This window comes from Macrobrachium nipponense, chromosome 6 (genome assembly GCF_015104395.2).
Source record: "Macrobrachium nipponense isolate FS-2020 chromosome 6, ASM1510439v2, whole genome shotgun sequence".
Lineage (NCBI taxonomy): Eukaryota > Metazoa > Arthropoda > Malacostraca > Decapoda > Palaemonidae > Macrobrachium > Macrobrachium nipponense.
The window spans coordinates 28,136,778-28,163,492 of record NC_061108.1 but is presented as its reverse complement, the minus strand read 5'-3'; the positions used below and the strand labels follow the sequence as shown (position 1 = coordinate 28,163,492).

At 39.2% G+C, this 26,715-nt stretch overlaps 1 protein-coding gene across 1 annotated transcript in view; it reads right to left on the bottom strand.

Annotated features, from left to right (window-relative positions):
* Positions 1 to 519: 519 nt before the first annotated feature.
* The window catches only part of LOC135216473 (ATP-binding cassette sub-family D member 2-like), a gene marked incomplete in the record, with an annotated part of 122,290 nt that continues 96,094 nt past the window's right edge, over positions 520 to 26,715 (bottom strand). Inside the window, 3 exon segments of the mRNA XM_064251842.1 lie at positions 520 to 10,854; positions 16,033 to 16,183; positions 16,397 to 16,522. Of these exon segments, the coding sequence (XP_064107912.1) occupies positions 10,765 to 10,854; positions 16,033 to 16,183; positions 16,397 to 16,522 (367 nt within the window).

Sequence of the window (26,715 nt, the reverse complement as noted above, 5' to 3'; positions counted from 1 at the left end):
AAAGATAGACATTATCCAGTACGTATTTGATCAGAGAGAGAGAGAGAGAGAGAGACGCTTTGGCAACAATGGTCTCGGGGGTTTTTATAGCTTCCTTCTGCTTGATGATCGTGGATATTGTAGAAGGATTTCGACCATACTCGTTTGCCAAATCGACGATACGAACGCCACGTTCATGCTTTGCTATAATTTCATGTTTTGCTTCCATCGAAATCATTTTTCTTGGGTTTTTCTTATCACCTGCTTTGTCTTTAGCTTTGAGACCCATGGTTAATAATAAAATAGACAAAATAACACGAAAAATAGGCGCAAATACAACGAACTAAACAACGACGTGTTAACATGCAGCACCAACAAACAAACAGACTGAACGCCATTTATCGGTCGCCTATACAACTAAACACTCATCGCAAAATCGTATCTCAATATTTCGTTGTATATCAAAGCTTGTATTTTCGCAAATTTTCTGTTATATCTCAAAACATTCGTATATTAGGGCAATCGTATGTCAAGTTTCCAATGTAATTTGATCAGAGAGAGAGAGAGAGAGAGAGAGAGAGAGAGAGAGAGAGAGAGAGAGAGAGAGAGAGAGACGCTTTGGCAACAATGGTCTCGGGGATTGACGTAACGTTTATTTTCTGAACAGATAGGACAGAGAAGTGTTCGTTTCATTAAACGGCCTCTGACTCATGGCAGGAAATGTTTTGTTGATACTAATATATAAGCCTATTTAAAGATACATTTACTTTAATTAGTCTATATGATACGTAAATAGTAATCAGCTGTTCTTGTAGCCCTCAAGATTTTGCAAAATCACTCCAGGTTGTACATAAAACTTCAAGAATGTAGTGTCACCAGAGGATTACAATAGTTTTTACCTTCAAGAACCAGCATTCTTTTATGAAAATAACTCCAGGTTGTACATAAAACTACAGGAAACGACATGTAGTGTAACCAAAAGGATACAAGTAAGGTTTTTTATAACTTTTTATTAGTTTAAGACATATTTCCAAGCGTCGTTCCGGCTTACGACGATTTTCGGCTTACGACGCGTCTCAAGAACGGAACCCCCGTCGTAACCCGGGGACTGCCTTATATATATATACTGTATAACCAATAACAGACCTAAACTACAATTCTAGAAGTGCAGATGATACTAGATACATGTATTATCTTTTCTGACTCACCTACAATGTTAGTTTACAGAAGAATTCACTCCTTAAAGTAATCAAAAAAGCAAAATAAAAAAATATTAAATTCTACATAACTATGAAGGAAAATTGAGGAAAATGTAAATTCTCCATATACTAGTATATTATGAAAACTATAAAGTACAGGCAGTACCCGGTTTAAAAAGGTTTCAGCTTACTACATTCCTAGGTTACGACGCTTTTCAATTATATTATTCAGAAATTATTTCCAGGTTTACGCCACCTGTTCTAGGGTTACGACGCCGTTCTGAGGGAAGAAATATAACTCCAAAAAGGCAAAATAATCAATATTTGAAAGTTTTCTTAACGAAAAAGGCAATAAAAAAGCAGTTTACATAGATTTTAATACACCCAAAGCATTAAAAATAAGGGTTTCTTAGGATTTTTTATGATTTTCAACGATGTTCCGGATTACGACATGTCTCAAGAATGGAACCCCCTTCGTAAACTGGGGACTGCCTGTACCAACATTCAACTGAAATGCCAATAATGTTTGATTTCCTTATAAAAAATATTTTTTCTTGTGTCTCTATTGTATTAAAAGGCAATCTACTTTATATTCTAAAATCCAGTCAAACTTATAGTGTAGAAGTGTTTATTATTGTTAATTTAAATAAACTGTACATGAACCCAAAAGATTAAGTGTTAATTAAACAAATCCAAATTTGAAATTGAGGCAATTACATTCCAGATTTATCTGCTTAATAAAATTGGTTCAGGTAAAATTTCTTTAATTAGTAACAAAAAATTACTTGCTTAATAATTAACATTGTTTGCTCATCGCTTAATAATTAACATTAAATGTTTGCTCACCACAAACTCATTTCCCTTTTTATTAGACTAACCATCAAGGCATCCCAAACAAAAGAAAAAAAAAGCATATGCATAAAAGGACCAACTGAAAACATAACAGTTGATTTTAAAAAGACTTTCTAGACCCCAGCTTCATCCATAATGATATGGATGAAAGTGGTTTCATATAAGAAGCCTGAGAGCCAGTCATTCATGAGTTTACCACAATACTGTATATAAAAACCTGATAAAAAAGGAAATAAGGGAGTTCCCTTTGGACGAGCTATACCTGAGAATCCATTAGCCATATCCCCGCTGTTTACAATGCCATTTCAAGACACCTCACAAACACTCCTCGTTACCACTTCACCACAAGCAATGTCCAGTCTAATCACCTGACTGAGAAACAGCAGCAAATCACTCATACAAAGCGTCCTAAGCAGCAAGGCAAGATCTAAATCGTGGGAAAGATGGGATAATGAGGTGTCTGTTCCATAAATGACTTAATCTAGGTCATCCTGAGATTTCAAGAACTCATTATACTCTGTTTAGAAGTTGAGAGATCAGGCAAAACAGAGGGAAGGCTCACACCTCGAGATTGTCCCAAGGCATCTTCTGCTAGATTATGAGGATCCGGGACCACTGAACCTCCAACTTCCTGTTGATGCGAGTGGTGAAGAGGCCTAGCATAGGCCTTCCCCAAACGTGAAAAAGCCCGTCTGCCACGTCCTGATGCAGAGGCCACTCCATGTCCAGGATTTGGTCCCAACGACTCAGCTTGTGGGCCACATTCCTTTTTCTTGGAATGTAACTGGCGGAGAGCTCCACCAAGTTGTTGATCGCCCACTGGTGCAGCGCAACTGTCATCGAATGTCTGGCTATCTCAAGAAATCTTTGTCAGCCGTTTACCAGGGGAAATGGGCAGTCTACTGTGAATGGTGTAATCATTAAGGTTTCTCTCCACTCAGAGCTTCTGTTCAGTGGTTAGCAGATCTTCTCATCTTCCTCAGGATTGAGAAAAGTCTTTTTGTTTCAGCTAGAGCTCTTTCCTTTTGAACAGTCCTGTTCTCCAGAAGAACTCAAGCCTCTTGCGTGGGATCCTTCTCTAGTCCTGAGAAGTCATGCTCGAGCTCCATTCGAGCCCCTACGTTGGTCATCAGACAGGGATCTGACTCTATAGACGGTTTCCCTGTTAGCCTTGGCTTTTCAAAGAAAGTTGTGGAGCTTCATGACCTGTTATGATGTTAAACACATCAGAGGTTGGAGGTCTGTGGCCTTTGAATTTGTCCCAGAATTCATCGCTTAGACCCAGAATCCCTTGGTGCATGATGACAAATTTGCCTTGTTTTCCATTCCCTCACTGAATGACTGTGGACAACGATCCACAAGAGCTCTTGCTTTGCCCTGTCAGAGCACTGCGATGCTATCTGAAGGGGACTCGTCACCTAAAGCCTAGGTGCTGTAGACCTTTTGTTAGCACAGGCCAGCCCAGAAGGGAATTGTCCAAAAACACAATTCCATTCTGGTTACATGAGATGATTAAACTTATTCCTTACTTGCTAATTCTGTCGCTGAGTCTGTGCAGGCCAGAAGACATGACATCAGAAGTATAAGAAAGAAAAACTTGTTTGTTCACAGAATTTTGAGCTCTGGTGAGCTCTGGCTCTTGGCTTCATCAATCCACATTCACCTCTTTTTACCTAAAGGATGTTGCCCACAAGTCTTAGGTCACATTTTCCTTGGGTTCAGTGGTGGCTGCCCAACAAGTTGTGTAATTCACCCAGTGCCCCTGTTGGGACAATTGTATCTTACCTAAGATCATTGTGTGGAAGAGAAAATGAGTCAGTTGGCTGGCCTCTTTCTTTCACTTTTTTCCTTTCTTCCTACGGGCAGGTCAAAGAATAGACACGTCATATGCTGGAACTGGTCTGATACAGGCGAGTAGGGTGGTCATTCCGGTGGTGGTTTTGAATTGTTACTATACAATACACAAATCTGCTATTTAGTAGCAAGTGCTCCTCTCTCTAGCAAGGGGAGTGAGAAGTGGTGACAAACCTCTGTGGCTTGCATGGTTTGTTGCCTGAGCAGGCAGTTTTCTTTTGTTCCTGGAATGTAATGAATCTGGTCATACGTATAGTATTACTGTTTCAACCCAGACAACCAAGTTTTTAGATATGCAATTGTCTATTCTCTCATGGGCTTGGACCCCCTTCTTTAGAACTTGTTCTTCTAGGAAGGGTGATCAGGTGGGTTAAACTCCCTGGTTTAGGGTACTTGTACCTCCCTCCAAGTATAAGTCTATCCTATTGTTAATACCAAAGGTTTGTTTGTTTGTTTGTATGGTGTTTTTATATTGCATGGAACCAGTGGTTATTCAGCAACGGGACCAATGGCTTTACGTGACTTCCGAACCACGTCGAGAGTGAACTTCTATCACCAGAAATACACATCTCTCACTCCTCAATGGAATGGCCGAGAATCGAACCTGCGACCACCGAGGTGGGACGCAAACACCATACCAACCACGCCACTGAGGCGCTTACCAAAGGTTTGTTCTACGTATGAACAAATGACAAATTTTTAATCAATTTGTATTTTTCATAGCTAACAAACCTGAGGTCTTAACATTTACGGCCCAGCTCGAACCGTCCCTCTCTTTTCCTGGGTTGGGGGAAAGACTGACATGTCAGTGTTCTATGGCTGGTCGGTGACTATTTTTCACCTCATATACGCATGAGTTGCTAGACGCCACAGATTGATTGCTTTTAACTGGTTTCCAGCTATTGTTAAGACCTCAGGTTTGTTAGCTATGAAAAATACAAATAGATTAAAAATTTGTCATTTTTGCAAAATCTGTTATCATTATTAGTACTATATTTCTAAGTATTACACACATACAGCATTCTAGAGTTTTGCTATTGTCAATGTTTGCATTTAGCCTTCTGGATCTGACTTATGTAACCACTAAGGTCCCTAGCAGGAAATTAATTGTCTGTAATCTGTTTTTTGAATTATAATTTTTAATATTTTTTTACTATTATTCTCATTATAATTACTGTTATTACCATTCGAATGCTTTTTTTTCTACTTCTTCAGCAATTGTGTGGATATTGCCAATTAGTATAATTTTTCAAGTTATCTAAGTATCTAGATTGTGTGTATGTTGCAGTCTCTACATATTTTGTATATTCTATGTATGCACTATATGGCGTTGAGCTTAAATATAATTTACTATTTATTATTGGTATTTTTTTTTTGGTCTATCACAAACATCCTATTTGACCGGATGGTTTTTACAGTCTGGGGTTCTGGGTTACATCCTGCCTCCTTGGAAGTCCATCACTTTGCACGAGTCCTGAAGCTACTTCACTGCGTATCTAGTTTTTCCAGGTTCCTTTTCAGGGATCTTGGGATCGTGCATAGTGTTCCTATAATTATGGGTACAATTTCCACTGGCATATCTCACATACTTCTTACGTATTTCTATTTTCAGGTCTTGATACTTATCAATTTTTTCTCCTTCTTTCTCATCTACACTGGTGTCCCATGGTATTGTGACATCAAAGAGCGATACTTTCTTCTTGATTTTGTCAATCAACGTCATGTCTGCTCTATGGGCATGTATCAACCAGTCTGTTGTGATACCATAGTCCCAGAGGATCTTTGCCTGATCGTTTTCTATCATTCCCTCAGGTTGGTGCTCATACCACTTATTATTGCAAGGTAGCTGGTGTTTCTTGTACAGGCTCCAGTTGAGGTCTTTTGCTGTTGAATCATACCTCTTTTTGTGCTGGTTATGTGCAAGAGCCAGACATTCACTTGCTATGTGGTTAACAGTCTTGTTTTTCATATTGCACTTCCTGCATATGGGTGAGATGTTATTTCCATCTATCGTTCTTTGAATGTATCTGGTTCATAGGGCCTGATCTTGTGCCACTGTTAGCATTCCTTCTGTTTCTTTCTTGAGTTCTCCCCTCTGTAGCCATTTTTCATCACTGGCCAGTTCTTTAGTTTATCTCATGTATGTATACTGTCATTGCATTGGTTTGTTGTACCATTCCTCCGTTCTGTTTGTTATTCTCCTGTCTGTATATTTCTGGTCTTTGTCTACTTTTATCAGTCCTTCTTCCATGCATATACATTCCTGAGCCACTCATTTTCACTGGTTTTCAGATATTGCCCCAGGGCTCTGCTCTCGATGTTGATAGACCTCTATGCTTAGTAGTCCTCTCCCTCTTTCCTTTTGTGTTTGCTCTTGGGTGTAGTGCTTTGTGTATTGTCATGTGTTTCCTAGTTTTCTGGTCTATACTGCAAGTTCAGCATTCGTCCACTCCACTACTCCTGTGCTGTATCTGATTATCGTGCTGCCCACGTATTTATGGCTTTCATCATATTTCTGGCATTATTTTGACTTGAGTATCACCTTAAGTCTGCATACGTATCTTTTTGACATGAGTATCGCCTCAAGTCTCTACATATATTTTTTCCTGATCGTGTCCTTCATCTCTTGGTGTTTTATATCCTCTCCTTCAATTATTCCCAAGTATTTGTATCCTGTCTCATCTATGTGTTTGATGCTGTTCCCATCTGGTAGCTTCATCCCTTCAGTCCTTGTCACTTTGCCTCTTTTTATATTGACCAAGGCACATTTTTCTATTCCAAACTTGATCTTGACATCCACAGATACAATCTACATTAGGGTATCTATGTCCTTGATGCTCTTACCATACAGCTTGATGTCATCCATGAACATCAGATGGTTAATTCTGTTGTACCCTTTCTTGAGTTGGTACCCAGCATCCATTTTCTGCAGTACTACTTTTGTCATGGGAATCATGGTTAATATGAAGAGTAGTGTGGACAGGAGTCACCCTGGAAGATCCCTCTCCTGATGTTAACCTCTGCTAGTCTTATTACAGAGCTTGTAAGTACAGGCAGTATGGCCCCATAAGGGTGCTTATCAGCGCCATAAATTGCAGTTTCAATTATTGGTGGTTTTCGCTTATTGGTACAACCCTGGGAACGGAACCTCCACCGATAACCACTGCCTGTATTGATCCAGTTGTGCATTGTATTTTTTAGGAACCTGATGGTGTTTTCCTCTGCCCCATATATTTTCAGGCATTCTATTAGTCACGAGTGTGGTATCATGTTGAAGGCTTTCTTGCAGTCAATCCATGCCATGCTTAGGTTGGTTCCCTTCTCTTACTGTTCTTCATTACCATTTTGTCTATCAGGAGCTGGTCTTTTGTGCCCCTACACCTCCTTCTGCAGCCTTTCTTTTGATGGGGGATGGTGTCTGTATCTAGTTAGTTGTATAGCCTTTCACTGATGTTACCCGTTAGTAACTTCCACATTACTGGTAGGCAGGTGATAGGCCTCCAGTTACTTGCTATATTTCAGGCCTTATGTATTCATTGTAAGTATTTGCTTTCTTTACTAGTGGGACATTTTTCTCTACTAATAAAAATTGCGCATTTTATATACATTTCATCCATGCTGCTGCAGCAGCATGGATGAAATGGATATAAAAAGCTCAATTACTATTAGTAAAGAAAAATGTCCCACTAGTAAATAAATCAAATATACTTACAATGGATACATAAGGCCTGTACTAAGCTATGCAACAGAAACATCAGCAATGACAAGAAAAATGGAGATTGTCTGAAACTACAGAATGTTAAGATTCTGGGTCTTAGTACAGCAAGAGAATTCACAAATGAGGAACTGGGAAATGTGGTATCAAAAGACAGGAAAAAAAGACTGAGACCTCAAGTTTGAGATGGTCTGGACATGAGAAGGGATGATTAAAAATTGGTCAGAATGGCATAAATATTTAAGAAACAAGAAGAAAGAGCCACTGGAAGATCCAATAAATCATGAACAAAAAGTGTATAGATAACAAATGAGACCTGATAGCAGCTTAGACAGAAAGAGCATATCTCATTTAAGATTGTGAATTGGTGGCATATTTAAACTACTGTAATGTACTTCATAATGACAAAAATAAGTGATTCGATTACAGTATCCTAAAAATTATATTGCTAATAGTATCCCTACGAGACCTAAACTATCAACAGCTTCATGTTTTTTTTTATTTACACATTTAAGGACATTTTACAACTAGTTTGTATACAGCTGAAGACAGGAATCAGAAATTCATGATATAAGTATAGCAATGTTAATACTATTATAAAAGCAAGTCCCAAAGGAATGCAAGGTAAATGGTTTTAAGGGAACCTGGAACTATCATCCTATAAATTTCAGGAAGCCAATTGTAACACTGCATGAACAAAAATAATAGAGAAAACAAAAGATGATTACCTTTTAAGTCTAACACAAGACACAAGAAAATGTTAATTATCATTTTAAAGCTAACATTTATGTGCCAACAGGAAAAAACCAACTATACCTCTTATAAAGAATCAACAGGAAACCAGTTCCTTTTAACATAAAATAAACCTTACAAACTTTCACTGGGAACTAAATCTTATTGGTTCCTAATCACTTACGGGTTCACATGGTCACTTTCTGCCAAATATCCAGACAAAAATAAAATTAAAAATATAAAGTTGGTCTCAATTTGCTCACCCAAAAGATTATAATCACTGAACAGTCTCTTCCTTTGTTACCATGAATCTGCATACAATTTAGTACAGCTTTTACTCATAGATCTGATAAGTCCGTGATTCTCTAGAATAACTCCCTTCTTTCAACAGCTTAGGTTTTCACAGTTTTAAGAATATTTTACCTTACTAAGTTATAAATAGTTGCAATAATATTGAGAAAGATACATACCTCTTTATTTTGTAACATGAAAGATTATGGAAACATTTCAATTATAATTCACTGATGCCATTAAATTGTGGTTTTGTATACATATAAATGAACTTAATGCAAATAAATACCTGAAATGACTAAATTCAAAGGCAGTTTCATACTAGACCTCTTCTCATCAGAATCTGCTCACTTAAATCATCTTGGCAAAAACAGACTAGTTACGACTGGTTGGCTTTCCTGTCAAGCTTGTTAGGAAACACAAACACACTGCACAACTTAAATCCATACAACTCAGCATCCACACATTTTGCAGTATGATTATACATATATTGATATGAATTATTTTTATTCATCCCATAAGAACTTTATAGAGCACTATAATTATATACTAATATAAATTATTCTTTTTATTAATCTTTTTAGAACTTTACGATTATGCCCTTATATTAAATGCCAAATTCAATCCCATACTACTGGGGCTGTGCTTTATGGTGCCTGATTCCTTCCTGACCCACACTTGGCTCCATGCTAACTCCAATACCCATTTACACCTGGGTCCGTTACGTGGCCCAAAAGTGGGAATTGAGCAATCTTATGTAAGAAATAATTTATTTTCAATGTTAAACTAATGTAAGTTGCTTCATACATATACATGTAGGGCTGTTTTATATGGTGAAATCATGTCAATAAAACTGATATCAGGCACAAACACTGAACTTTGCTGAGATCTACTTTTCCCTTCATGAGAAAAAGGAGACATACATCATTCAGAAGACATTCAGTATCCATTTTAAAGATATAAGGTACTGAAGAGAACAGAATTTAAAATATACATTGGGCCTAAGGCCAAGTACTGGAACCTGAGGTCATTCAGAACTGAAACGGAAGTCGACAGTAAAAAGGTTTGTTAGGAGTGTGCACATTCAGAGGTCTCCGTTTTATCTCAGCCTTGAAAGCATGACCACCTCCATAAGGCAACAGTAAACCTTTTATCTGTGAAATTTTTAATGCTACTTGAAAAACTGAAGTAAGCAACAAGAACTTAAAGGAGTAAATCCCATAGGTATTGTGTCTTAATAACAGGTAAGAGTCAGATGACATTTAAGTAGGGGCCACGGAGTTAGCCACAGCAGCACTGAAAGCTGACTGCATACAAAAATTGCTAATGCACAAATTTTGTTTATTTAAATAATGAGCAAAATAACATCTTCGGAGTGGCAAACTAGTAAGAGTATGGGGCACCATAATATGGCTGAGGTTAATGGTTTTTCTCTTTTTTTATATTGTTTTCAAGTGGGAGAAAATTTAATTTAAGTGAAAGATTAATACACTCAATGCACATAAAACCTTTCATGTCTAAAAAAAAGTTTTAAAAAATGTACAAAGAAATTATCTAGAAAAAATAACCTACAGCTATATGAAACATAGTTCTATAGAAACTAAGGAGTATACTGTACATTACTGAAAAATAAAATTGTTGCATTGAATTTTCTCCAGGAAAATTTAAAACTTACTTTATTTACGAATAATGTTACCATAGCTAAAGGTCAAAGTAAAGACTTTACCTTAGGAGCTACCTGCTGGATTTTGATGCTTGGGCACAATCTTCTAGCCATCCTGGGGACTTTGTCGCTAGTTTTTGTTGGCCACTTATACTTTTAAATTTTCATTTCCCAGGATAAGAAATAACCTGATACAGTATTGTATCTTGGTATAAAGCAGTCTTTAAAATTCATATAGATTAAACTACTCTATATAAATAACAGTGACCAATAACAAAATCTCAAAGTAAAGCTCATTTTCAAGACTAGCTGTCATTTTTGGTTAATTTCAAAACCATGTCCAAAAATCTAAAGTAGTAGCAATGAAAAAAATTTCTGCCTTAGATGATAGCAACCCTGTATAATATGAAACGTAAAGTTACTACCATCAATTAAATTATTACTAGAAACATATTATCATAGCAAGGCCAAATATAAAATTAGTCAGACAATGTAGAGTCACTACCTATGTCTCCTTTCACAGCACCATCAACGACTTTTGAATCTTCTCCAAGGATACTGCAGAGTTCCTGAAAAAAAAATAAAAAGAATGCCAATTTATGAGAATTATAGTAATCAAATCCATTACTATTAACATTATTATATGTATACATACAGTAGAACCTCGATTTTCATACATAATCAGTTCCGGAACCTCCCACGAAATCTGAAACATACAAAAACCAAAACAAAAAATATTCCCATAAGGAATAATGTAAATACAATTACTAATGTCTTCCAGGCTCCCAAAAATATTAACAAAAAATACATTTTACACAAAATAACCACAGTTTTACATACAGAAAAGATAGAAATAAATATAAATGATAATGAAACGAATAATGAACATTTACCATCACTCTCACCTTTATGGAAGATTTGTTAATATGTATATGGAAGAGAGAGAGAAGGGGAGGAGGAAAGGTTACTGATTGGAAGGGGAATCCCCCTCCAGAGGGATTTCAGATATCAAGGACCTATCTGGGGTTTCTTCTCCTCTTCGTCTTTTACTAGCATTATATGGGGTTACTTCCCCTCTTCAGTTTTTACTAGCACTAGGACCAGTTTGAGAGTCACTGGACCCATGTCTTGCAACAAACTGTCAAGAGACATTTGTTTCTGGTATCTCTAAAATTTGCCTAAAGTAGAACATGGCAATTGTCATTAAAGCTATTGGAGACACAGATTACATCTTTGTTGGGATGATAATTCTCCACAAAATTTTCCACATCACTCAACTTTGCAAACAAGTCCCTAATCACTGAAGTAGGCACATTATGTATGCCTTTTCTCTTTCTGAATTTTTCAAATCAGCCTCTGTTGGCCTTAAATTCACTAACAGTAGCACTTGTAGGCATTTTTTTACTGTGATCAGTATGCAACACTAACTCTTTGCTATGAGCTCTTTCTTAAATTCTATATATAGTTTCTCCCCATTTTTACAGAAGGGAACCTTCTTTGGCCCCATGATGGTTTATTTAGCAATTGCACTAATAAAAAAAGCACAAAAAACAATGAACACAAAAGTAGAATCTGTCACGAGAGAACATGTGATGCTTCATCTGGGTGCTCAGTACAGGCCTAGTCACATTGTGGGCCTGGGGAGGAGTGTATGAAATCTGAGGAAATGTACAAAACCTGACACAAAATTTTGTCAGAAAAAGTCTACGAAAACTGAATCATACAAAAACCAGGGCGTACAAAAACCAAGGTTCCGCTGTAATTCAACAGACCATAGGCTTAAAATTCTTACTTTCCATAGGGCTGGTCTGAATGCATTAGTACCACAGACTTTGAACTTAATCTGTTCTAGAAGGCTGTTCAAAATGCAATTTGTTCGGAATATGAAACAAATATCCCTATAAGATATAAAGGAAATCTGGATCATTTGTTCCAGCCAACTCAAAAAGTCCCCATTTTCACATTTTTTCTATTATTAATGTGTTCAAAAGATAAATTAAGAGTATAAAGTAATAAAATACTATGTTTTTATAAACTAAAATTTTAGAAATATAATTTCTGTGTACGATTTACGATCTGTTTAGTGAAAATGGCACACAGCCGGCGGGAGGATGTTGGGAGGAGAGACAGTAATCCTTTGAGGAAACCAAAATGGTCACAGTAGACAAAGGTTGATAACAAAATCAATTTTATTCACATTTTACAGGGATAATCATAGGAATCGATAGTAAGTGTGTCCGATTGTGTCTGTGAGTGAGAGAGAGCGTATCATTATATATATGATTGTTGAGGTGTTTACACTTGGATCTTAAGTGCATGAAAGAGATTAATTCTGCCACAATACATCAACTTACTGTTGGCAAACAACAGAATTTAAAATAAACAAACCTGAGGATTTGGCAAACAAATAAGTAATGAGTAAAGAAGGCAAGAAAAGGAAAAAGATCAAATCACTTTTCATAAGGAGCTCATTTAAACAAACAATCAAAGGTACACAGAAGCTGAATGCAGCTCTAGTGTGTTTATTATCTTTTACGGTGGTAAAAAAATTGTAAAATGCAATTGTCACTAGATAGTATTTTACTGTAACAAAAAGGAGTGATTTGGGCAAATTGAGTGTAAGGGAAAGAAACAGGCGAATAATCATCCCAGCCCAACTGGTAAGTCAGTAGGAAGCAGACCCCCATCTTCCCTCTCCCCTCCTGTCTATCATTTCACTCTGCACACCAAACACTGGCTCAAGTAATACTTTTTTTATTGTTATTATTGTATTGCATTTGATTGTTTTCATGTTTTATTATGTTAAATTTATTGTGAAATAGCATTTTACTTTTTTATGTGAGTTGGTATTGCTTTTACATACATATTATAGTAAAGCTTTTACTGTCTCCTCTCCTCAACAATATCACACCGCATGATAACTTAAAATCATTCATTCATTATTCCTCAAAAACATAAACACTCCCTCCCTCTACCTCAAGTTAGCTGAGCATCACCGCAATGACGAATGATTTTGTTAATCGTTTATGGTAAATTTTATTGTGAAAAACTTTGTTCTTTCATTTACCATTTTTGTTGAATATGGTTAAACTATACCGTCTCACTTGGCACACCTAACCCTTCACCAAAATAAAGTTCAAATGATCAGACACCAACAGATTATCACAGATAAAGAACAAATGCAAAGAAAATTAAGGTCTAATACTATATCAACAACTTATACCTTTTAGCATAACAAGCTAAATAATGAACATGACAAGTGATATGGTGACTTTCTTTATGAGAGGGAACTTATCATTCCTTGAAAATCAAAGCAAGTATCTTACCAATATTTCTCCATTCTAAAACATCCACTTTCCCTGTCCTGTCTTATAAAGCAATTATAAAATACAGTGGTACCTCAACATATGAAAGGCTCAACTTACAAAAAACTCGAGATGTGAAAGCAAATACAATGATTTTTGCGGCTCTACATACGAAAATTGTTCAAGATATGAAAGGTTGTTGATGTAAAATCCGAGATTCGCCCGGACCACCGATAACAATTTTAAAACTTGCGCGCCGCCAACTTAGTAGACTCGCCACCATCCTCCCACTCTCCCACTGGTTCCTGATGCTAGTCACCGCCATAAGATCCTGCTCTCCTATTGGTCAGCATCTCTCCCATGATCCCATCATGCATCGTACATAGTGGCGTGCTTTTTCGGCCACTTGGTGGCATCATCAGTATCGTAAGCACGCGGAATTCGTTCGTTCTATACGATTTCGTTTATTCATTAGTGATTTCGTTGTAGTATGTACTACTTTATTGTATTGTGTGAGAACTTTACTTCATACGTATACGTACTACATAACTTACTTATGTACAGTATATACGTAGTCATGGGTCCCAAGAAAGTTGAAGTAGGAAAGAAGAGGATGTTTTCTTTGGAGACAAAAATGGAGATAATAAAAAAAGTATGAAGCTGGCATGCGATTGAGTGTGATCGCCAAGGAATACGACCGAAATCAGTCAACAATGGGCACCATACTTAAGCAGAAGGATGCCATCAAAGCAGGAGGTTTCGAGCCGAACCTTGAATTCTTTGTGGAGGAAACTCTGGCCTGATGCCGTATCCGCCCGAGACTTAGAGGGATTCGACGTGGGCGAAGCTGGTGCTGCAGATTCAGGAACAGTTGACGATCCTGAAACTGTTTTGCAACCAGATCTTGACGAGATCGTTGCAATCGGCAAGTCCATGGGGCTGGTCATCGACGAGGACGACATCAATGACCTCGAGGAGCACCAAGAGGAGCTTACGACAGATGACCTGAAGGAGTTGGAGGCCATGCAACATAACATCGTTCAAGAAGAGTTCTCTAGCAGCGGCGAGAAGGAGGAGGACGAGCCTATGACAACGGCAGAAATTAAGGATGCTCTAGCTGCTTTTCATAAGGTGCAATAATTTGTAGAAAAGAGACACCCCGAAAAGGGTTACACAGGTCGTATGCTTGTGCAGTTCAATGATGTTTGCCTGAGACATTTCAGGAGCATTTTGAAAAGCAGGCAGAAGCAATCTTCCTTGGAAAGTTATTTTTTAAAGAGGCCTTTAGCACTAGCAGGAGTAAGCAAAAAAAAAGATCCAATTGATACTACAAAAAAACAGAAAGTTGAAAGTGGTGAAGAAATTGAAATTTTGTAAAAAAAAAAAAATAAAATAAAATAAAATAAAATAAAATAAAAATGCAAAAATAAAAAAAGACAAAAAAAATATTAATTTTAAGTTTTTGTAAAGTTAAGTGTTACAGTTTTGTTAATGTGTTTCATAAAGTTTAGTTTATGTTTCCTGATATCTTTTAATGAGTTTCGTAAAGTTAAGTGTACGTACTATAAGAAGTTTTCTGCCGTTTGTCCTCCTCCTCTGTTGCCACTTTTGGAGATAGCCTCACTCGAAAGGTAAGCTTCCACATTTTACTACATACATACATATGTATGTACAGTATTTCTTGTATACCATCCACACTAATACACTTTATTTACAGATACATACATATTAGTACTAGTACATATTAAATTAGGTATTGAATGGTCCAAATTGTTGTAGTATTTCATTGTTTATTGGTCAATTTAGCTTTATTATAAAATTTTCTGGGGTGTTTTTGTAGGGCTTGGAATGGATTAGGCATTTTACATGTAAAATGCAGTTCAAGATACAAAAAGCCTTTGATACGAAAGCCGCCTCGGAACAGATTAATTTTGTATCTTGAGGTACCACTGTACGTATTATGGTTTATACTACTGCACAGGCACATTCACTGCTTAGTTAATATAACTACTATGTGGAAGTTCCTAAATTACCTTGATAGCTTCAAGGTGAAGTTAATTCTAAAACCTGGTTAGCAACATGAAGCCATTTGCAATAAACCACCTAAAGAGAACTTTGAATATAAATTCAATAATATACGTATACTGTGGCAACATAATGCCACAAAAACACTGTTCTGCATATAAACTTCAAGCATACTAGTTGTAGTTTATACAAGTATGCTAGAGTAAAATACATATATGTACTATACAACTAAATATCACAACTAAATAATAAAATGGCACTGTAAAACTAGAGCAGAAGTAAAATCATGAGGCACTAAAATATACTACTCTGAGATAACTCTCACATCGGCTCTACATCTACACAACTACTTCTCTGACTGACTGCTCCTCTTCTTTCCCCTTCTATCAAAAATGTAATTTGAATACAATTTCGCACCTTCAATCTATCCATCTTGGTAGGGATGTCTGACAGGAGAGACTCCAAGTGCTTCTTTTCTTCTTTCAGAGTGAGGCGTTTGTCAGTATCTAAGCGATCGAACTTCCAGCCCCCTTCACCATCAAACTGGAGTATATGAGTGTGAAATTTCCTGTGATGAAAAAATCTTTATAAATCACATGAGTTCTCCCATCAATAATGTGGAACTTATTAGTATTGAAAAACATTTAAGACATTACTACTTAATGTCAAAAGCTAAACACTTTAGTACAGTAATTATTCTTTTTCAGGTTACCAAAACCTATGAATATAATCACAGATTTACCAAACATAATTCCCAACTAAAATTTGCAGCAGAACTAACCATAATGTTGGACGGTGTGTGATGGTAAGCAGTGTGATGCCATGATCTTTAGCTGCTTGATACATCTGTCCTTCTACGTCAATGCTGACAGCACTTGTACACTCATCAAGAAGTGCATATCGAGGCCTAATTAACAATGATGTAAAAAATTTTTAAATGACTCTGTAACACAAGAAATAAAAATGCTATTCCCTAAACCAAATTTAAGCTAACATGCAAAAGAATACATCAACCAAATTTTCCCTTACATTCCCTAAATTTACACCCTTGACAGTCTTCTTACAGAATTATGCTGAATGGTCTTAACACTATAACCAAAAGTTTGTGCTATCTCACCATATACTGTGCTATGTTTAGTCCAGGGTCCAACCTGGAATTAGCTTAATAGATACATAGCTACAGTATAAGTACAATATGCTCTCTCATCCAAACATATTTTATATTAATTTTGTTTCAAATATGTACCATAATTTTTTAAAGTATATTGTATTATTCCTAACTAAGCAAACCTGAGGACCTTTTACAATAGGAATTACTTACGGCGAAGCTGGAACATAAAGACAAATGTGGTCCTAATGAGACTAAATCAATCTTCAAGTCTGACATATTCTTCAGAATGCAATGAAAGGACCAAACCAATGGCACCGTGCACTCTTGGGGAGAGCGTACAGGTGACATAACTATCTGCAGAGAAGTTCCTTGTGATCTTGTAGGACTCGGAGGAAGACGTGTCATTATACACTTTTCCACTGATGGAGAAAGGATATCAACATCCCATAAAGGGTGTCGAGCCTTTTACAGGTACAGCAATATGCCAATAGGACAAAGTAATAATTGATCTGGATCAACAAATACAAAGTCCAAGGCGTAGGGGATCATGAAGGATTCGAACCCGTCAAACAGATGCCGAATGATTCGATATGCAAGACGGAGTCGCAACATGAAACCCGCCTTTTCAAGGGTGATGTTGAAGATGATCCATGCAAATCATCTATCCTCTTTGTCAATGCCAGAGAGAGACAAGATGTGGTCTTGAAAAACAAAACACTTTGATGACTCTCGCAAGGTCTCATGTGTCCTAAATTAGAGTCAAATGCCATCCAGAGGCCTGAGGTCCCTGCAGTGGCAAGATAGAGAGAAGTTTCTCATCAGTAGTAGAATCTCAGCTGAGAAGAAACAATACTACTTTTGCAATTCTGACAGAAAAAGTCCCATCAATGACACCAAACAGTGAAGATGGTTCTAATCCCTAAATTTACAGAGGATTGAAAGAGAATTTCAGCTATTTCATTGCTATTTGGCAAAAAATCCTGTGCTTGCAATGAAGGCTTGAAGTCTTTAGCCGTGTAAACACAGGGATGTACTGTCTGATGAACCGCTTCTTATTAGTTCAGGGAGAAACTCTTCTCTTTACCCCAGAAGCAGAGCTATCTGGGCAGGCAAAGTCTTACAACATGCACTCCAATTCAGGGTGAACAACTAGTAATTAAACACTTTATGAAATAGAAAAATGTATATATATATATATATGTATATATATATATATATATATATATAGAAGACAAAAACCACTGTATTTGTCTGAAAAATCATTCTGAATCATTGCAGTGGCCTATGGGTCAATTGCGACGAAGCTGAAGACTTACAGACTTCTGTTATACCATGGGGTAAACAGAAAGATGATAATTAGTCTAATGAGACATATCTTTGTCTGATGATTCTAACAATGGCAAATGCGAAGCATGAGATAGGAACCATAAGCAATAATCCAAAGCCAACCAGAGACTTATGTCTGTGATGGCCGGACAGAGAGAAAAGAATTAGCAGTTAACCCTCGACAGAGGAGAAAAAATACTAAGACGAACAATATCTCTGTGAGAAGGCAGTGCTCTACCCCTCACTCAACTCTGTAGGCTGAGTTGCCTGGCAGCACATTCCATCTTAGAATGCCTATGGCTTAAAGAGCTATCAAGTGCACTACAGATACACTCGAGCACCTACATGTTAAACGAAACAAGAGGGAAAGAAACCCTCTTGTTTAGTGATAATGCCAACTACCCTGTGGTGTTGCTGCCAAACAATACCACTAGTCGTCTCAAAATCAAAGCTTGAAACTCTTGGGAGGCCCGAAAGGCTGTTCTGAGTTTCAGGTTAACTAAGAGAAGGTACTACAGTGGTCCCCCCGTATTCGCAGGGAATGCGTACCAGACCCCCCCGTGAATAGTAATTAGAACCTGTGAATGTTTGGAACCTTTATAAAAAAGCTTAAAACCTGCTATTTCATTAGTTAAAACTCAAGAAAAAAACACTCAAAATTTTCATACCTGGTTTTTTTAATAGTTTTATAACAAAAAGTGTATTTTATGATCAAATTGATAAAAAAAAAAACAGGAATTTGTGATTATTTCTCAGAAAAATACAGCGAATGTGCGAATTTTCCACGAATAATGCGGGGAAACGTTCCCGAGAGAAATCCGCTAATGTGTGAGTCTGTGAATCCAGAGAACACGAATACGGGGATCCACTGTACTTGTCTCAGTCACACCCCAAAATTACTAACATACAGGTATGCACCTATTACTCAGACGATGCAACTGATAACAGACGGACATCACAAGGAGAATATACAAGTATATTTGTAGGCTGCTGTTGATCAAGCGCCAGCCTAATTCTTCTTCACTTCAAAAGAGAAAAAGAATAAGGACTGGAAGCAGACCTTCTTCATTCTCTAATGAAGAGAGCAAAAAGGTGAAGCTGTCCCAAAGGGAGGCTTCCATGGCAACAACAGGACACTGACGACGACTAGTTCATGCCAAACTGGTTGTTCCCAAAACAGGAATATTGGAGAGGTGGAGTTGATATCCATTCTGAACAGATTGAGCATAAACCCAGTGAAATCTTAAGACCAAACCAGTAACATAGGCTCTTGTATCTGTATTGGGGAGTAGACAGAGTTCCTCTTATTCCCTCGTCCATTCAGGTATAACCCAGGAAGTAGAGGGAAAAAGAGAGGAGGATTAACTGTTCTCACCCACTCTTCTGTCAGAACTTGCGGTGATGATAGCAATATGTATGTACACAGACTTAGGAAAACGTATTCACCTAGGCAAAAAACGCTTCCTGAAGGAAGAGCAGAGGTTTTCACCCTCCAAACAGAGTACTTTCTTCTTATAACTGGTTCGTTTGCGTGAATGCGAGCAAGTTGAGTGGCATTGAATGCGTTATTGGTTGGTGAGAACTTGTAATGTCTTGCAACACATCTGTCTTCTCTGGGATTGAAATCTCACGAAAAGGACTACACAAAGAACCTCCTCTATGACTCTCATCTATCCTGTCTTGAAAAACAGACTTCTAAAGAACTTGTAAGACACTAATGATACCGATTACAAGTGGGGGCGAGTCACTGAATGACACAACTTTATCCTGTCCTGTACTAAAATTGGGATGGTGAGTTCTCTCTCCAGCACTGAATTTGGATGTACAATCACCCATAGAGGTTCATACATTTGGAGTGTCTTACAAACCAGCTATCCGACACAGTGCATACTAGTTCTAGAGATGGAATCTCTAGACCTAGTGGTAGGAGCATAAACCGAAGCTTGCACTCCTACGTATAGCTTCCCAAAACACTATGCCCAAGGGTAAACGTAACTGGTCCTATCCCTGGAGGATGAGGCTAGTCTAAAGGAGACCCACTGGCTTCCTCTGTGAAAGGAGGCAGACCCTTCTTCTTAGACCAGTTAAGTCTAGGAGAGGAAGGGGAGGAGGCAGCAAAAGACGAGGATGACAAGGATGAAGACGACGACGCCTTCCTGTGAAACTCGAATGTCTGACGAGATAACACTAGGGCTGCATGGAGACCGCAACAAAGAAAGGAGGGTGCTATGCCATGGCAAAGAAATGACCTGATCAAAAGCACAGAGTTTGTTTGGAAGAGCTGAGCATTTGACTTGGCCAACCCAGACAGGCCAAGCTGAATCGAGTGAGCTGAGCAGAGCGCAACTATGTAATTATGAGTGGTAATCATCAGCAAAGAACTATCACCTCCTCCCAATTCACTACAGACAGTCCCAGGTTATCAGTGGACTCAGTTAATGGCTATCCAGTTTTATGGGGCTTGCAAGTACCATAAAATTGGCAATTCATGGCGCCATAACTTGCGGATTTCCAGTTATCAGCACCATAAGGCACCATAACATAGCTAACAGTGGCACCATTATAACCAGTTATCGGTGCCAGAAATCTCCGAGTTTCAGTTAAAGGCAGTTTTCGCTTCTCAGCACCCTGCCGAGAACGGAACCCCAGCCCATAATCAGGGACTGCTTGTAATCTCCTTCAAGGCCAAAGCCCCAAGAAGAACAACAACTAAGAGGGATTCTGTTTCTGCTGTCCTACATGTTCGGATAGGACTTGACCATGCACCAAGGTGTTGGCATGCAGTTTCATGGTCTTCTTAAGCCCAAACCAGACCAAGAGAAACTCTCCTGTCCTAGTAGAGGCTCTTCTCGCTAGCCAAGCACTTGCGATAGTGAGCGTTTGGTGAGTGCCAGATTTCATATAAATTCATGTGCTCAGCGAGATTCCCAACTTTCCCAAGGATCATTAGGAAAACTTGTCTCACCTAAGTGCTCGAATATCACAAAAAACCATGCACTCGGCAAGCACCAGCAAATCCAAAGGATCCAGGTGCTCGCTGAGATTTTCGAGTCTTGTAAAACAATAATCAAGAGAGCCTTGTCTCACCTGAGTGCTCAGAAACAGATGAAACCAAGCACTCGACGAGCACCTGAAAATTACCAGGAAATAAAGCGCTCAGCGACACTCCCAACTCTTGTGACAACAATTATTGGGAATGCCTGATTTGCCTGAATACTTGGAAATCAAGGAAAACCAAACACTCGGAGAGTGCCAGAAATTCCAAGGAATTCAAGCACCAGTGGGACTCCCAAACCTTGTCAAACGATCATCAGGAGAGGTCCTTCTTTGACTTCCGCAGTAGCTAAGGAGGAACAGGCACAGAACCAGTTTAATTAAATGCGTGCATTTAAGACTGGATCAAGAGTGTGATTTAACAGAATGTGCACTCGAGGCTCACAAAACATGAGACCCCACATAAGACTGCCAATAGGAATCTACCCAAAGGACAGAAAGAGCCAGGAAGAACACACGAATCCTCAAAATTGGGAGACTACTTGGGAATCTACCATGTACTGACAAGCACTCGAGTGCTTGACATGTTGGCAAAATGGGACGAGACACATGAACGTCTTATCCCTTCTTTCGTCCTGTGCCTGCACTGGGACGTTCCATCGGTGGGAATCTACCATGTACTGACAAGCAATCGAGCGCTCGACATGATGGCAAAATGGGACGAGATACGTGAATGTCTCATCCCTTCTTTCGTCCTGTGCCTGCACTGGGACGTTCCATCAACAGTTCTGGATGCTCGTGTGTCAACAGAAGCATGAGCACCCAAAACTACTTGCGATCAAGCGCCTGACACAGCATAATAAGAAGAAAGGGATGAGACATGAATGTTTCATCCCTTCTATTGTCCTGTGCTGGAACTGGGACGGTCCATCAACAGTTCTGGATGCTAACATGTCAATAGGAGCATGAGCACTTGGAATGACTCGCAAATGAGCACCCAACACAGCACCTGTCTAGAGGTGAACCTCTCAACAGGTGACAGGAATGCAAGCCAAAGCCTGCACTCCTGCGGCTCCCAAAACACAAACCCAAGGGTAAGCGAATCAGTACCCAAACCTGAAGGTCGGGAAGAGCTGACAAAAAAACTCATTGCCTCCTCGGGTTCCCTGCTTCTCCAGGTGTATGATTCCTCAGAATCGAGACACTAGGTGGGAAACTACCAAGCACTGACATTGGCAGTAAGGGATGAGACGTGAATACTTCGTCACTTCTCTCGTCCTGTGCCTAAAATGGGACAGCAAGATGTCTCTCTGTCAACAGTTCTGGATGCTCATGAATTGAAGAAACTCAAACAGTTCTGGATGCTCGTGAATCAAAGAAACATAAACAATCAGAACAACTCGCGAACAAGTGCCTGACACAACACCTGTCTAGAGGCAAACCTCAAAACATAAGATGGGAATGCAAGATGAAGCCTGCACTCCCGCTGCTCCTGAAACTCAAGACCAGGGGCAAGTGAATCAGTTCCCAAACCTGAAGGTTGAGAAGAGCTGATGAGATTCCATTGCCTCCTCGGAAAGAGGCAACCAATAGAAATCCTGCAGGAGGACTTCTTAAGGAAGGAGAATCATCCTTCCTCTTCTTGGCCAAAGGAGGCCATCCAGATTCCAGGGCCTCCTAAAGCTTCAGAAAAGGAAGGGAAGGACGATGGGGGAAACGTTTTTCCGAAGGACTTCAACAGGATGAAGCACAGTCATCATCAGAAGTAGAGTCAACAACCACAGAGCAGCTGCGTAGACACTATCCAGTGACAAAACTCCAGGATAACAGCAGCATTTTAATATGATTTACAGCTGGGAAACCGTACACACACTCGAGGGCCAATGCCACATCATGCTATTGTCTTACATACAATCCCAAGGGTTAAAATAACTACCACAAAGAGATATCCAGCCATCTACTGCTCTGATCTACTATCGCTCAGTGTTAGCCTGCAGAAAAAAAGAAACATGATTAATGAAGGAGGATACTCCTCTTGTACCAAAAGGCCACTGCCCTCCGAAATGAGAGATCCCCCAACTTCAACAGCACACACAACCCCGTCCCCTTCCTCGCCCAACAAGTGAGCGAAGAGGGCGAAGGAGATACAGTGGTACCTTGCGATACGAAAGGCTCAACTTACGAAAAACTCGAGATACGAAAGCAAATACGAAGATTTTTGCGACTCTACATACGAAAATTGTTCAAGATACGAAAGGTTGTTGCTGTAAAGTCCGAGATTCGCCCGGACCACCGATAACAATTTTAAAACTTGCGCGCCGCCAACTCAGTAGACTCGCCACCATCCTCCCGCTCTCCCATTGGTTCCTGATGCTAGTCACCGCCATAAAATCCTTCTCTCCTATTGGTCAGCATCTCTCCCATGATCCCATGATGCATCTACGTAGCGGCGTGCTCTTTCAGCCACTTTGCGGCATCATCGGTATCATGAGCACGCAGAATTCGTTCGTTCTATACGATTTAGTTTATCAACGTAAATTCGTAAGTGATTTCGCTGTAGTATACTTTATCGTGTTGTGTGAAAACTTTACTACATACATATACTACATAACATGATTACGTACAGTATATACGTAGTCATGGGTCCCAAGAAAGTTGAAGTTCACGGAAAGAAGAGGATGCTTTCTTTAGAGACAAAGATGGAGATAATTAAAAAGTATGAAGCTGGTATGCAATTGAGTGTGATCGCCAAGGAATACGGCCAAAATCCGTCAACAGTAGGCACCATCCTTAAGCAGAAGGATGTCATCAAAGCAGCTACACCTTCCAAGGGCATGACTATTTTGTCCAGCAAGAGGAGCCACGTGCACGATGAAATGGAAAGGCTGCTTCTTGTCTGGATAAAAGACAAAGAAATCGCTGGCGATACGATAACCGAGACGGCAATATGCCATAAGGCCAGCACTATTTTCGTCAATTTGATTGCCCAGGCCGAAGACAACGGAGGAGAAGGGATACCAACGCCAACCCCAGACTTCAAGGCTTCACATGGGTGGTTCCAAAAATTCCGTAAACGGACTGGCATCCATTCGGTAGTACGGCATGGGGAGGCGGCCAGCTCAGACAAGCCTTTATTAAGACGTTAGACGAGATGACGATCAACGAAGGCTACAGTTCTCAGCAAGTCTTCAACTTTGATGAGACTGGGCTTTTTTTGGGAAAAAAATGCCTCGTCGGACGTACATCACGCAGGAAGAGAAGAAGCTACCCAGGCATAAGCCTATGAAAGACAGGCTTACGCTCGCACTTTGTTCGAATGCCAGTGGGGATTGCAAGGTGAAGCCCCTACTTGTCTATCATTCGGAGACTCCTTGAGCCTTCAAGGCCCACAAAGTGCTGAAGGAGAAGCTTCCAGTTATGTGGAGGGCTAATGCAAAAGCCTGGGTAACGAGACTTTTGTTCACAGAATGGGTAAATCTGTGTTTCGGCCCGACAGTGAAGAAATTCTTGGAAGAGAAGCGCCTCCCTCTGAAATGTCTGCTGGTGTTGGACAATGCCCCTGCTCACCCTCCTGGCCTCGAGGAAGATATCCTAGCGGAGTATTCGTTTACCAAGGTTCTTCATCTTCCGCCTAACACCACCCCAGCCCTATGACCAGCAAGTGATATCAAACTTCAAGAAGCTGTATACAATTTCAAGAGATGTTTCGACATCACCGATACCACAAACCTCACCTTGTGTGAATTTTGGAAGGAGCATTTCGATGTTGTGATATGCATCCGATCCATCAACCAAGCTTGGCAATAGGTTTCGAGGCGAACCTTGAATTCCTCGTGGAGGAAACTCTGGCCTGATGCCGTATCCGCCCGAGACTTTGAGGGATTCGACGTGGGCGAAGCTGGTGCTGCAGATTCAGGAACAGTTAACGATCCTGAAACTGTTTTGCAACCAGATCTTGACGAGATCGTTGCACTCGGCAAGTCCATGGGGCTGGTCGTCGACGAGGACGACATCAATGACCTTCTCGAGGAGCACCAAGAGGAGCTTACAACGGATGACCTGAAGGAGTTGGAGGCCATGCAACATAACGTCGTTCAAGATGAGTTCTCTAGCAGCGGCGAGGAGGACAACAATGACTCTATGACAACGGCAGAAATTAAGGCTGCTCTAGCTGCTTTTCATAAGGTGCAATCATCCGTAGAAAAGAGACACCCCGAAAAGGCTTACACAGATCGTATGCTTGCACAGTTCGATGACGTTTGCCTGAGTCGTTTCAGGAGCATTTTGAAAAGCAGGCAGAAGCAATCTTCCTTGGATAGTTATTTTTTAAAGAGGCCTTTAGTAGGAGTAAGTAAAAAGGAAGAACCAAGTGATACTACGAAAAAACAGAAAGTTGAAAGTGGTGAAGAACTTGAAATTTTGTATTAAAAAGAAAAAAAATTTTAATTTTAAGTTTTGTGTAAAGTTAAGTGTTCCAGTTTTGTTAATGTGTTTCGTAAAGTTTAGTTTATGTTTTCCTGACATTTTTTTATGTTTCGTAAAGTTAAGTGTACGTATCTACCGTTTCTCCTCCTCCTCTGTCGCCACTTTCAGAGATAGCCTCACTCAAAAGGTAAGCTTCCACATTTTACTACATACGTACGTATGTACGTACAGTATTTCTTGTATACCATGTACTACACTAATACACTTTATTTACAGGTATGTACATAATAGTACTAGTACGTATTAAGTTAGGTATTGAATGGTCCAAATTGTTGTAGTATTTCATTGTTTATAGGTCAATTTAGCTTTATTATGAAATTTACTGTGGTGTTTTTGGAGGGCTTGGAACGGATTAGCCATTTTACATGTAAAATGCGGTGGTTCAAGATACGAAAAACTCATGATACGAAGGCCGCCTCAGAACATATTAGTTTCGTATCTCGAGGTACCACTGTAGAAGAATACTAGGAGAGAAAAAACAAAGGGCGAGCATCTGAAGTCCCCCCCCCCCGCCGTAAATTCTCCTAGAGCCTAAACGTGAATGTCAAATTCAATAATAAATAAATATTCGGTCACCCCCTTACTATTAAAGAGCAAGAGTAACTGACAAGGATGTAAATACACCCTTGCCACTGACCCCTACATGAATACACATGAAAGGGAAAGGGGCTAGCAAGGCTATCACAAAAAGTGGGTTTGTATATTAATTATCAATATCAAACACTATACTATATTCAAAACATATTAAAAACAATAAAAGAAGGACCCACCGGGAAATCAAGATTAATGCCTGGTCAGCAAGAGCTCACAAACATATGTCTCTGCCGAAAGCAAATTTGGAATGTTTACATCCAGGCAGGCGGGTCTCTGCCTACCGGACGGTAATTACTGCCCAACCACCTTATCCAAGAATTTTAATGTTCATGTTTCAGCTTTGCCATAAGTAATTCCTATTGTAAAGGACTGAGGGTTTGTATTGTACGTATAGGAGCCAACATCTTATGTTACCCTTAGAGAGAGAGAGAGAGAGAGAGAGAGAGATAGCATACACCCATTATGCTTAGTCTAGGGCTAACCTGGAATGGGCTTAATAGAACATGACTACATTACGTATAAGTACTGTGAATTATTTCTATCATAAAAATTTGTTTTTATCACAAACACGATAGGAAAAAATACAGGAA